Below are 14,655 nucleotides of genomic sequence, written 5' to 3' on the forward strand. Positions count from 1 at the left end.
TTACTTGGTGTGGCAGGTAGGTTAGAGAATTTAAAAAGGGAAATGGATAGGTTAAAGTTATAGTGGGAATTAGCGAAGTTCGGTGGCAAGAGGAACAAGACTTTTGGTCAGGTGAATACAGGGTTATAAATACAAAATCAAATAGGGGCAATGCAGGAGTAGATTTAATAATGAATAAAAAAATAGTTCGGGTAAGCTACTACAAACAACATAGTGAACACATTATTGTAGCCAAGATAGACACGAAGCCCACGCCTACTACATTAGTAAAAGTTTATATGCCAACTAGCTCTGCAGAAGACGAAGAAACTGAAGAAATGTATGATGAGATAAAAGAAATTATTCAGATAGTGAAGGGAGACGAAAATTTAATAGTCATGGGTGCCTGGAACTCGATAGTAGGAAAAGGAAGAGAAGGAAACGTAGTAGGTGAATATGGATTGGAGGTGAGAAATGAAAGAGGAAGCCGCCTGGTAGAATTTTGTACAGAGCACAACTTAATAATAGCAAACACTTGGTTCAAGAATTATAAAAGACAGTTATATACATGGAAGAAGCCTGGAGATACTGACAGGTTTCAGATAGATTATATAATAGTAAGACAGAGATTCAGGAACCAGGTTATAAATTGTAAGACATTTCCAGGGGCAGATGTGGACTCCAACCACAATCTATTGGTTATGAACTGAACTGTAGATTAAAACTGAAGAAACTGCAAAAAGGAGGGAATTTAAGGAGATGGGACCTGGATAAACTGACTAAACCGGAGGTTGTCCAGAGTTTCAGGGAGAGCATAAGGAAACAATTGAGAAAAATGGGGGAAAGAAATATGGTAGAAGAAGAATGGGTAGCTTTAAGGGATGAAGTAGTGAAGGCAGCAGAGGATCAAGTAGGTAAAAAGACGAGGGGTAGTAGAAATCCTTGGGTGACAGAAGTAGTATTGAATTTAATTGATGAAAGGAGAAAATATAAAAATGCAGTAAATGAAGCAGGCAAAAAGGAATACAAGCTCCTCAAAAACGAGGTCGACAGGAAGTGCAAAATGGCTAAGCAGGGATGGCTAGAGGACAAATGTAAGGATGTAGAGGCTTGTCTCACTAGGAGTAAGATAGATACTGCCTACAATAAAATCAAAGAGACCTTTGGAGAAAAGAGAACCACTTGTTTGAATATCAAGAGCTCAGATGGAAACCCAGTTCTAAGCAAAGATGGGAAAGCAGAAAGGTGGAAGGAGTATATAGAGGGACTACACAAGGGTGATGTACTTAAGGGCAATGTTATAGAAAGGGGGGAGGATGTAGATAAAGATGAAATGGGAGATAAGATACTGCGTGAAGAGTTTGACAGAGCACTGAAAGGCCTGAGTCGAAACAAGGCCCCGGGAGTAGACAACATTCCATTAGAACTACCGACAGCCTTGGGAGAGCCAGTCCTGACAAAACTTTACCATCTGGTGAGCAAAATGTATGAGACAGGTGAAATACCCTCAGACTTCAAGAAGAATGTAATAATTCCAATCCCAAAGAGAGCAGGTGTTGACAGATGTGAAAATTACCGAGCTATCAGTTTAATAAGTCACGGCTGCAAAATACTAACGCGAATTCTTTACAGACAAATGGAAAAACTGGTAGAAGCCAACCTCGGGAAAAATCAGTTTGTATTCCGTAGAAACACGTGAGGCAATACTGACCCTACGACTTATCTTAGAAGCTAGATTAAGAAAAGGCAAACCTACATTTCTAGCAATGGAGAAGAAATAAAAACTTTGTGGTTCGCCGATGACATTGTAATTCTGTCAGAGACAGCAAAGGACCTGGAAGAGCAATTGAACAGAATGGACAGTGTCTTGAAGGAAGGATAGATGATGAACATCAACAAAAGCAAAACAAAGATAATGGAGTGTAGTCGAATTAAATCGGGTGATGTTGAGTAAATTAGATTAGGAAATGAGACACTTAAAGTAGTAAATGAGTTTAGCTATTTGGGGAGCAAAATAACTGATGATGGTCAAAATAGAGAGGATATAAAATGTAGACTGGCAATGGCAAGGAAAGCATTTCTGAAGAAGAGAAATTTGTTAACATCGAGTATAGATTTGTCAGGAAGTCGTTTCTGAAAGTATTTGTATGGCGTGTAGCCATGTATGGAAGTGAAACATGGACGATAAATAGTTTGGACAAAAAGAGAATAGAAGCTTTCGAAATGTGGTGCTACAGAAGAATGCTGAAGATTAGATGGGTAGATCACATAACTAATGAGAAGTTATTGAATAGGATTGGGGAGAAGAGGAGTTTCTGGCGCAACTTGAGTAGAAGAAGGGATCGGTTGGTAGGACATATTCTGAGGCATCAAGGGATCACCAATTTAGTATTGGAGGGCAGCATGGAGGGTAAACATCGTAGAGGGAGACAAAGAGATGAATACACCAAGCAGATTCAGAAGGATGTAGGCTGCAGTAGGTACTGGGAGATGAAGCTTGCACAGGATATAGTAGCATGGAGAGCTATATCAAACCAGTCTCAGGACTGAAGACCACAACTACTACTACTTTGTGTGCATGTCTTTCTACTTCACTCTGCTGCTCATATTTTTAATTCTGTCAAAAAACCTGTTTTTCTATTAATGATAGCCAAACTTGGCGTACAGTGTTTCTTACTTATTGATTCTGGCAGTTGTTTTGTTTAAAAAGTTGCCAAGGCATTTTAAGTTCTAAAAACTCATTTGAAAGTACAGTTTCTTCCATCATTGTGGGCAAAACTAACAGCATATATGAAATCATTTGTAGAGTGAAATGCTAGACTATTTACTATTTTGCCATACCTGAGCTGTAGGTAAGAGCAATGGATCGAGCCATGTCTCTGATTTCTGAAGATGTGGCTAAGTCTGCTGGGGAAGTTATTTATTTCAAACATAAGTTGTGGCTCACCAAACAGAGCATATGTATGCACATTTATGTACATGTAGTTTGGTGAGCCACGACACGAGATACACCTGAACTTCATTAATACTGCCTGTTACCATACTGTTGATTAAGGATAGATGAAATGCACTATATTAACAAGATTAAAATTTCATTGCATGACTTCCCTGTATTTCAGAAACCACTGTTAGCAATGGATATGAATCTTCCGCAGAACATTAGAAGTTATGTTCTTAGTGCATTGAACAGAAATAATTGCATTTCAGCCATTGGTGTGGGAAATACAATTTTTTAATCAAAATTTTGTATAATTTTTTGTGCCTTTTCAAAATAATTTCAGTTGTATTTATTTCTATTTTAGTTCAGTAGACTCAGTATACGTATGTTGCAACTCCCTGAAAATCTGACTTAGTTTCAAATGACTGAAGCTTCCTTAATATACATGGTGGTTGTTACTAAATTTACACTACTTGAGGCAGTGTAGACAGGAGACTATTTACCATTTGGGTACCCAGCTTCATAGGAATAATCTCCAGACTGTGTGCTGCAGGATTCACATTGTTGGTAGTGTTACTGTTCATACGTGGCAGATGCTCTGTTCATCTGAGCCACCGAGGACACAGAGGAAATCGCGACTGCAGGGATTTATCTCTGGCACACCTCCTGCGAAACCCACATTCTCAACGCATTGTCCCTCACTACATTCGTAGTGCCCCCGCCTATTATACTAATTACTCACGGCGCGTTGCCGATCCTATACGAGTTCGGGCACTGTTGGTGCATTCGCACAGAAGAAGAAGATGGTCAAGTGGCCAGTGAGCCTTAACTATATATATGAGGTGACTTACCGAACAAAAGCGCTGGCAGGTCGATAGACACACAAACAAACACAAACATACACACAAAATTCAAGCTTTCGCAACAAACTGTTGCCTCATCAGGAAAGAGGGAAGGAGAGGGGAAGACGAAAGGAAGTGGGTTTTAAAGGAGAGGGTAAGAAGTCATTCCAATCCCGGGAGCGGAAAGACTTACCTTAGGGGGAAAAAAGGACAGGTATACACTCGCACACACGCACATATCCATCCACACATACATATTTAAAGACCAAATATGTCTGCTTGTGTCTGTATGTGTGGATGGATATGTGCGTGTGTGCGAGTGTATACCTGTCCTTTTTTCCCCCTAAGGTAAGTCTTTCCGCTCCCGGGATTGGAATGACTCCTTACCCTCTCCTTTAAAACCCACTTCCTTTCGTCTTCCCCTCTCCTTCCCTCTTTCCTGATGAGGCAACAATTTGTTGCGAAAGCTTGAATTTTGTGTGTATGTTTGTGTTTGTTTGTGTGTCTATCGACCTGCCAGTATATATATATATATACACACACACACACACACACACACACACACACACACACACACACACACACACACACACACACACACACACACACTAAGATGGTATCTGGTCTTTCAGACATTGCATTGTAATTAAATTCTGTTCTCTGTTCTCGACTCCTTGGTGGCCATTTCTGCTGCATACTGTGCTTTATCAATGTGAACCTTCAAGTTCTGATGCAGTTTACTCCACGCATAATTCCCATATGTGGTAGCACTTTCACCCTACCAATATTGCTATCATTAAAAGCATCAAGTGTCTTCCTAACCACAAAAACATTTTTCCGACATGTGATTCCATATGAGATGGACTCATTTGGATTTAGTCTGCCTGTGTAGACACTTTCAGGATGTGCCAGGTCTCTGTAAATGGGCTTTGACTTCTTTGACTGTTTCTGAGACCAAATGTTCATGGCCATATGAAGTATTTGAGTATTGGACATTGATATACTTGCACCATGAATCTAATTGGGGAAGGCAAAGTTGGTATATTAGTTTGTGTTAAGTTTATGGAAGAAGGTAGCCCATATTGCCTTCCTCATTGTGAACAAATTATGGTTATTCCTAATAGATGTCCCTTAGTATTTTTGTAATTGATAAATTCTGTCTGACAGTACAGCCCATACGGTTTCATCATTGTAAAGTTTCTTGTTTCTCTGACTTAGTTTCAACTTCCTCAGCGTAGTGCCCATTATCTTGTGGATGTGATGAACTTATTTCAGTTTTGTGATAATCATTTCACCAGAAAACTGCTGCTACTACACTGTTGTATGCTTTAGAGTCCCCCACATCACCTAGGAACTTCAAGTAACACTATTTTCATTTGTGGGTCAACCAAAAATTTCAGTAGGTGCAGAAGCCCCCATTCCACCAATCATTCCTTCATAGTTCCTCTCAAAGATGTTCTGCTTAGTTCTTTAACATTCATAACAATGTTTTGTACAATCTGAAAGTAGATTATCTTTTGGGTATACACACTGGTCAGTGTACCAACAGAATTCTTAGAACTTCTACGTACAGCTTGAGCTTATATTATGGAAAGCTGTTTTCGACAGTCCTATCAATAAGAGCAGCGTAATGTTGCCTTTGTAATACTGCAATCCACAGCTTTCCATATAAAAAGTTAGTGAATTCATTTGATGTTAAGTAATGGACATAATATTTTTAACATTTTAACAGGTGCAGACATTTAAAAAAAGGAATAAAATACTTCATACAGTTTGCAATGTACATAGTATTTAAGAAAGAAAATTGCATATCTTATAATGGAATAAAAATGTGAAAATGTCAGATTTCTATTCTAACTCCCATTAAACTGTGAAACTAAAAAACTGATGTAAAGGTGAGAACATTAATCACAGGAATCAACAGGACAAGTAGGGAAGTTGAGATTTACTCCAACAAACAGGGAAGTAGTGAGTGAACTGGTGAGACAGTGAAATTTTGCCACATTTTCCTTGCTACCTCCAACAGTTTCCCATATAAGGAAATGTCTGAATATTTGTGGCATTCTGATGCTGCGGTTTATATTGCAACTAATTTTCACTAATTTCTCCTGCGAAGTGTAAACTGATGCTGATGATTGTACCTTAGTGTTTGTTGCAAGATAAAAAATCTTTTAGGTATGATATACATATCACTGGCAATACATTTGTTGTTTGCAAGTCTTGTGAAAATATTTTGCTGAAAAGGAAAAAAAGATGGTTCATGTTTCCTTAATGAAAAATTGTTTAAAATGTAAAATCATTTGTAGGGATCCAAGCCACCGTGAAGTGCAGTCAAGACGTATTGGCAGTGGTCGTATTGTCACTAGAGATGTCTGGGACTTCCGTTTAGATAAAGAGCAAGACCAGAGTTCCAGTGAGTTTGGCTTTCAGCGAAATAGTACATCTTCAAGAGATGAGAGGTATGCTGTGAAATTTAGCCAGTGGTAGTTAGTTTATGGTGAACATTTTTTTAAGTCTTGTATTTTAAATTCTGAAGATATTGGAATTAGCTTCCTTTTCATTCTGTATTCTATATTGCAGTATTACAGCTTGTGGATAATTGATAGCTTGTCTCAAAATTTTGTTTGTCCTGCAAGTTGCATAAAATTGTTCAGCATTAAATTATTAAAACTAACTCATGATAAATTGTCTGTCGCATTATAACTGTGACATACCGTGTCATTTCTTCCTGTCATTACAGATTAGTTGCTACTCTTAATCCTCATTGAAATTGAAGCAAACATGCGCCAGTGAACAAGAATCCCATGGTGTAAAAGCTAGGCACGTGTGAGCAAGCAGCATTGCCGCGTTACATTCCCATTCACTTCTGTTAACTCATGTTCCACTGGTTGGTGGTCATCTAATGAACCATCAAAGGAGGTTCGTGTCTTCTATGCTGCTGTGTTAGCAGCACAGAAAGCTCCTCTCTGCTATCTTGTCTTGTTTTTATCAGTTCTGAGAGAGGGAGTTGTCCGAAGAGAGTGTAATATGGATACCATATGTGATTCAGATTGACTGAACAAATGCCAAAGGAAAGGAAATGATTCATAGAAAACTGCTGGAGCACTCGGATGTACCACTGGTGATGGGAGATAAAAGAAAAATTTATTAGATGCTTGTATGAGGTGGGAACAGAGTGAATAAGCACAAGATTTGCTATAATTCTTTTGTTAAATGAAGTGCAATAAGTTCCCTTGAAAGTAAAGGAGTCTCAGTATGTAGCTATTATACTGATTAAAAGTAAAAGCATACAAAAGACCTAATCATTCTTGTTGCTTATTTTCATTGTAAGGGTAGTTACATGGTGGGGTAAATCATTATGTTAAATATTGATGTAATGAAAGAAACTAAAATAAAAATAATTTACCCTCAACCACACCATCTGCTCTCTAACAAGCTGTGCAGCAGATTTTATCTGACAGGTCATATTTCTAATTTCATTAATATTATTTTATTTACCTATTCCTTACACATACTTAAATAAAATCATGTAAGTGCTTCACACGTCATACAAGGTATCGCAAACTATTTTATTTAGCAGGTACTGAAATGGAAAATGATCACCTAAAGCTTTCCAGTTGATAGTATTGAGAGTACAAATGCTAGCCCCTCTTCCAGTTACGTTAATTTTGATAATTAGTGTCCTTTTAAATTTTATCCTCAGTTGTAATGAGAAACCAGTGAAAAGTGTCAAGAGACATGTGTATAAAGTTCAGACTAATGCAAAGGAATGCTGGAGTAGCATTTTAGTGTTAAGTACACAAGATCCACGCATTTCATGTTTATGTACTGCAAACTGAGAAAAGTAGATTCTTCCTTTCCCATACCAGTTTGCTTACTTCATCTAAAATAGTGCACTCACCATGCAAAATAATCCTCCTAAATGTTTTGCACCATTCTTCTAATTTCAGTGTCATATCCTGTGTGTTCATTGTTAGTGCAAAATAGTAATACAGAGCTCATAGGTAATGTTTCTCGAGTTGTCTTCAGTTCCCTGTAGTGTAAGTGCTTCTGTACACACACACACACACACACACACACACACACACACACACACAAAGTGAATCATAGTGAACACTAGGTAACTAGATGCTAGTGCACACTGTTTCCAGTGTGAAAGGGGCTTTACACTCCTTTGGAGTTTTTATTACAAAATTTGGTATTGTATTGGTGTTCATTCTAAAGTTTGTTTCATATAAGTTTAATTTCAGGTTTGACCGTCGATCATTTGGAAGAGATTTTGATCGTGATAAAGACAAGTCCAGGGGGGAAAGGAACCGTTACAATGACAAGAGAAGAGCTTACAGTGACAGCAAAGAAGAAGAACCAGAGTGGTTCTCAGGTACTCTTCTGTGACAATTTAGTAGTGTGTATTAAAGAATTAAATGGTATGTGAGGCCCTGATTTACTTCATGTACCCTGAAATGATAAAAGAATAATCAGTGCCCATTTCATTTCAGGTGGACCAACTTCACAGAATGATAAAATAGACCTTGGAGGATTTGGAGATTTTTGTGATGATGGCAGTCTCGGAAGACCAACAAGAAAGAGTGCTTCACAAAAATCTGGAAAGAGTAAGAAATGAAAACTGTTCCTTGTAAGAAAATATCTGGTGCAACTCAGTGTATGACTTGCATGCCAATTTCACACTCAACTTCATAGCTACAGGCATCATTGAACTGAATTAGTGTATCATGTTGTTGCACTGAATACTGGGTAAATATAACACACACTCAGTAGCAGTTGAATTGCACATACTTACATGTGCAGCATCTAAATACTGCAATGACAATAGTGATGTATTGTGGCACTAAATTACGCAGCAGAAACATACAGAAACTACCCCGATCAGACCACTCAACTACTGCCAACAGCTTGGAGTAGGATAGTGTGAGTCAAGGAAAGCACATCTTTAGGGATCCCAGTTAGGATTATGTGCAGGAAATATCTATTCTGACATAGAACAATGGAATGGTGCATTGATCTATTTGCAAAAATCTGCAGGGTGCACTAGATTTACAAATTATTGTATAGTATGTTTCTGCATCGTCAGTGGCGCTCTGAGACAATGGCAGAGTTATCGGGGAGAACAATTTCATCCCATGTTTATATTATCTGCAATAGAATACTACTACCTGCCTGTATGGTACCCCATTGAAAAGTGGAATGCATTGCCTGCTGGTTGCTGATGTACTCATACCCTGACGTCACTGTACCATGACTCATCAGAAATGACCATTTTCTGTCCTTTGAGTGTCAAATGATCACTGCCACACCTACAGCCTTTAAGTGGTGAGCAGCAATGTGCACATAGCAAACATTGGACTGAAGGTGTTGTATGCACAATAGGGGTTTTGGAAAAGTTGCTCCTCATTGGATGTTCCCACAGTATCTTCAGGAACTACTTCTCACATCCAAACGGAGAAGCATTCTCCTTCAGTATCTACCAGGGACAAGACTCTCTCAGGATCCCTCTTGGGAGGCAATCCCTCGGACTGGAGGCATTACAGCAAATGATGACTGAAGGAGCTTTGGCCTGTGGGTTGCAGGCTGTCTGTTCGTCTGTCCCTGTGCTCAGTGCAGATAGCCCCTTTAACAAACCTTTCCCATCAAATCAGCAGCGGAGGAGGAGGATTGGTACAAGGCTCCTTAAGTGCTCCCAGTCATCAGATCTCCCCTCAGTTGAATTCTGAGCCAATGTTTGTGGAGATGGTTCCATCCCCACTGGTGGCAGGCAGTGATCTTGTGACATAACTGATCCTCGTGGTGCCTTCACACCTAACCTGACCACCAGTCACGCAATCAGTGTTACTCTAAAGGATACTGATGTCACCTGACAGTACTAAACCACCTTGCTTTGTATTCTGTGGTTTGCATTGCTTTCAAAGAAAAGCATTTAACTGATGACCATTCTCTAATGCTCTATGGTAATTGTGTGTTCTGCCAGAACCATACTGTTCTCAAGAGAGTATCTGGAGAGCTATGTACTTCGGTTCATAGTGATGTTGTCAGGGAATGGATTTCCCTTTGTACCTCATTGAAGGCAATAGTGGTGCAGGAGCAAAAGGCATCAATTCCCATTTGCAAAATTTATCTACCTCCAGGCAGACCAATTATGTTGAATTGACCACATTAATTGGACAACTTCCCCACTCCCTCTCCTTTTCTCCTTTTTGGAGACTTCAACACACACCATCTCCCATGGAACCACACTTTGTCTGGCAGAAGCCTTCTACAGGTAAATGACCAACTTCTCACAGACATGATCTGTGCACTTCAATTATGGTTCTCCTGCCTACTTCAGTGCCACCCATTGGTACCTTTTTAGCTGTTGACCTAACAGTCTCGTCCCCTAATCTTTGGCTTTGCTACATAGATCACTACACGACAACCTCTTTGGCAGTGACCACTTTCCAGTGACCCCTGGGTGTTCCCTTGCTGTTGACTGACACAGACTACGAAGTTCGGCACTTCACAAAACCAACTGGTCTGTATGCCTCTGCTGCTACATTCGCCACCTCTGTCATATTGTACTGATGTTATGCAAAGCATATGATGTGATCATCCACGTCATTGGAACTGCTGTTCCCCTTTCTACAAGTCCCCTCCAACTGTTGGGTGCAGTGAACCAAAGACCTTTTAACAGCTGTTCAGGATTGCCAACAAGCACTGTAACAGTTCAAACCACATCCTTCACAGACCATTCTTTTCACTTGAGCTCCAGAAAGTCAGTTTATCAGGACTTCATTGAAGGGCTTGGCCCCGGGGAGCACAACGGCTTAACCAATTTAACAACGATGGCAAAATGTTTAAACAAATGTAATATCTTAAATGTCTCAGGCTAACACAGTGGTTTTCAACTTTTTAACAGATTCCTTAGAGAGCTGACAAATTTAAGCAAATACACAGGCCAGCAAAAGATCCAGCTGACACCAAAAGAATTCTGGAACACGTATTATGTTAGAGTATAATGACTTATCTGGAGACTAGAAATCTACTCTGTAGGAATCAGCATGGGTTTAGAAAAAGACAATCATGTGAAACCCAGCTCGTGCTATTCGTGCACGAGACTCAGAGGGCAATAGACACGGGTTCCCAGGTAGATGCCATGTTTCTTGACTTCTGCAAGGCGTTTGATACAGTTCCCCACAGTCATTTAATGAACAAAGTAAGAGCATATGGACTATCAGACCAATTGTGTGATTGGATTGAAGAGTTCCTAGGTAACAGAATGCGGCATGTCATTCTCAATGGAGAGAAGTCTTCAGAAGTAAGCGTGATTTCAGGTGTGCCACAGGGGAGTGTCGTAGGACCGTTGCTATTCACAATATACATAAATGATCTTGTGGATGACATCGGAAGTTCACTGAGGCTTTTCGCAGATGATGCTGTGGTATATGGAGAGGTTATAACAATGGAAAATTGTATTGAAATGCAGGAGGATCCGCAGCAAATTGCCGCATGGTGCAGGGAATGGCAATTGAATCTCAATGTAGACAAGTGTAATGTGCTGCGAATACATAGGAAGAACAATCCCATTTCATTTAGCTACAATGTAGCAGGTCAGCAAGTGGAAGCAGTTAATTCCATAAATTATTTGGGAGTACGCATTAGGAGTGATTTAAAATGGAATGATCATATAAAGTTGATTGTTGGTAAAGCAGATGCCAGACTGAGATTCATTGGAAGAATCCTAAGGAAATGCAATCCGTAAACAAAGTAAGTAGGTTACAGTACGCTTGTTCACCCGCTGCTAGAATACTGCTCAGCAATGTGGGATCCGTACCAGATAGGGTTGATAGAAAAGATAGAGAAGATCCAATGGTGAGCAGCGCGCTTCGTTACAGGATCATTTAGTAATCGCGAAAGTGTTACGGAGATGATAGATAAACTCCAGTGGAAGACTCTGCAGGAGAGACGCTCAGTAGCTCGGTACGGGCTTTTGTTGAAGTTTCGAGAACATACCTTCACCGAGGAGTAAAGCGGTATATTGCTCCCTCCTACTTATATCTCGCGAAGAGACCATGAGGATAAAATCAGAGAGATTAGAGCCCACACAGAGGCATACCGACAATCCTTCTTTCCAGGAACAATACGAGACTGGAATAGAAGGGTGAACCAATAGAGGTACTCAATGTACCCTCCGCCACACACTGTCAGGTGGCTTGCGGAGTATGGATGTATATTTAGATGTAGATCGAAGTCGGAAGGCAAAAAAAAAAAGCAAACTGTGAAAAGAATTAGGCCCACACAAATCATTGAAGAAAAGACTTACGCAGAAATCATTGTGCCACAGAGCAGCTTCACCTGAGGTAATAGCAGCAGCAAATCTTAAATGCCGGCCAGTAATACCATACTGCCGGTATGCTCATTCTTCTCAGGCTGAGCCAGTTGCACACAGACAGCAGAAACAGTTGCTGAACCATCGGGCAACAGCAGGTCGCTCGTAAAATCAGTGTCATCTGACAAGAAGATTCCTACAAACAGGTCAATTGGTACAATAACACACTTTCACCAGATAGCTGCCTCAACAAGCAATCCAGAATAAGGTAAAACCGCAGCCAGCAAATAGTGATTAACAGTCAAAACTAAGAATTTCAAGAATAGTAAAATTCAAACACTGGAAAGAACCAAGAATAAGTATATAGATATAATCAAGGCACAAACATAGTTCAAGTAGACTTTAAATAACTATTTTGAACTTTCTTTCTGGATTTAAATCGTGGTGGAAATTTCACTGCTCTCCAGCAGCACATCTGGTATACGAACAGACATGGCCAGATCGGACTAAAACATAAAAGAGCACATTGACACTATGCCATCCGGCGATGCCGCGCTCGTGTTGTGCACGAAATAGTGCTCAACGGCCGGCATTACCACAGTGATGTCGTCTGCATAGTATCGTGCAGTGGCTGGTGACAGCACGTTAGTATCTTTTGCATTCTGTGTTGGTGTTGTGTTTAGATAACAATAAGTTACACACATCAACAAGTATTCTGTTTTTACAAGTACTTGTGCCCTTTCATCTTGGCAGACGAAAAAGAAAGGAGGATTATTTACGATGAATGTGCGGACGTCTTTTTGACGTTCTAGACGACTTGATTGATTGGGAAGAAGACGTTGGATATCAAAAAAATGAACGTGAAGCAGAATCATAGGAAGACAGTGGAATACATCCAAGAATTTGGCGAACGCTGCGATTGCCATCTGGTTCTGCTGAATCAGACGAAGAAGACAGTGCACAATGGTCAGACTTTGATTTACCGATGACCAGTAATAAATTTGAAGGATCCCCGGGTCCAAACACATTTCCCAAAGATAGACAGAGCATTGAGGATATCATACAATTATATATTGGGAACGATCTATTTGAATATATTAGCAACGAAACCAAAAAGTACTACAGTCAAAATTGCAATAGAAGGAAACTGGATTTAAAAAATGCCAAATTTGTCGACATTATGGGACCCGAACTTAGAAAATGGTTTGGGCTTGCTATCTTCATGGGAATTGTAAGAAAAGCAAGGATCAATGATTATTGGTCAACGAATCCATTGATAGACACCGATATTTCGCTAAACTGTGTCCCACAACCGATTCAGACATATATTATGATTTTTACATTTCCGACAGCAAAAATAAACTGGATAGTGCCGACCGGCTTGTCAAAGTGCGGTTCGTAATTGATTATTTTTCCAAAAAAGCTTAAAGAAATGTTTAATCTAAGTCAAAACATCTCAATTGATGAATAGGGTGTATACGACCCGGGACAACCGGGAGAACCAGAAAAAACCCAGGAATTTTTTTCATCCGGGAGAAAACCAGGAAAAACCTGGGAATTTTTCATTGGTTTAGTTTCCACTTAAATTTTTGTAATTTTGACTGGTAAGAACCCATACTCTACCAAAAGATATTACTGCATCCCCATACTGCAGAATAATATTTCAACAATAAAACATAAACGAGATAAAAACGAAAAAATACCATATACAACAATGAGACACTGTGCTCATGCAAGCATGTGCCAACAGCCAAATGTGTCAAAGGCTTTAGGAAGACTATGCAATGCTTCATAACAACAAATTGCCTTTGATGAGTGTGAAGTCACAACTGTTTACATTAGATGCATTTTAGCAGTTACGAGCGGGCTCATGTGCATGTGCATGTGCATGTGCAGTTGAGTCGCGTTTGGGTAGTAGATTCTCACACTTCTGGCTACAGGAATGTGGCTGTTGGCTGTGCAAGCAGTCGCAGCAAGCAGCTAGGTGCTACCGGGAAAATGGGGCACCAAATTCATATTCTTGTGGGGAAAAAACTTGTTTCACAAAGCACCTAGCATCCAGCACGCATTGGTCTTATCAATTATTCATATGATTCTGAAATGCATCCCTGTAGGTTTTTGAACACATTTTAATTGATTTCTGAATGAATCATAAGTTGATTTTTGAATGCTTGCATAGTGTACTTCATGTGTCTGTCAGGAGAATCCTCGTCGCATCTAGAAATAAACTTTCCGTAGACAAAAGGGGACAGGGTGGTACGAGCTGAGTAGAGTAAAGCCGAACGGATGAACGCCAATCGCTGTCCGATTATGTGGTTGATAGGGTTTGCAAATGTTCAGCGTTGTTATAATTACTAGTGAAATTCATAGATTGAGACTACCAGAGTGGAAATAAACGGCTAACGGGAATTACTGGTGAGAAAGATTACGTATTATCTTCTCGGCGTATTCAAGGAAATGAAACTTCGACAGAAAATTTTTGGCCATATCCCTACATTAGTAAGGACCAGTTGTACAGTCCCCAGCTAGGAGCTGCTTAATTTCTATTCTGGAAGTAACGCGGAAAACATGTTGTA

At 39.8% G+C, this 14,655-nt stretch overlaps 1 protein-coding gene across 7 annotated transcripts in view; it reads left to right on the forward strand.

Annotated features, from left to right (window-relative positions):
• The window catches only part of LOC124711454 (eukaryotic translation initiation factor 4E transporter), a 289,788-nt gene that overhangs the window by 118,301 nt on the left and 156,832 nt on the right, over positions 1-14,655 (forward strand). For 6 of the 7 annotated variants that reach the window (XM_047241541.1, XM_047241542.1, XM_047241547.1 and 3 more), the window contains exons 6-8: positions 6,066-6,218; positions 8,010-8,140; positions 8,259-8,372. In XM_047241541.1, coding sequence (XP_047097497.1) covers positions 6,066-6,218; positions 8,010-8,140; positions 8,259-8,372 — 398 coding nt within the window. The remainder of the gene's footprint in view (positions 1-6,065; positions 6,219-8,009; positions 8,141-8,258; positions 8,373-14,655) is intronic. The other variant, XM_047241546.1, reaches the window with a different exon arrangement.

This window comes from Schistocerca piceifrons, chromosome 8 (genome assembly GCF_021461385.2).
Source record: "Schistocerca piceifrons isolate TAMUIC-IGC-003096 chromosome 8, iqSchPice1.1, whole genome shotgun sequence".
In the NCBI taxonomy this organism is placed as follows: Eukaryota; Metazoa; Arthropoda; class Insecta; order Orthoptera; family Acrididae; genus Schistocerca; species Schistocerca piceifrons.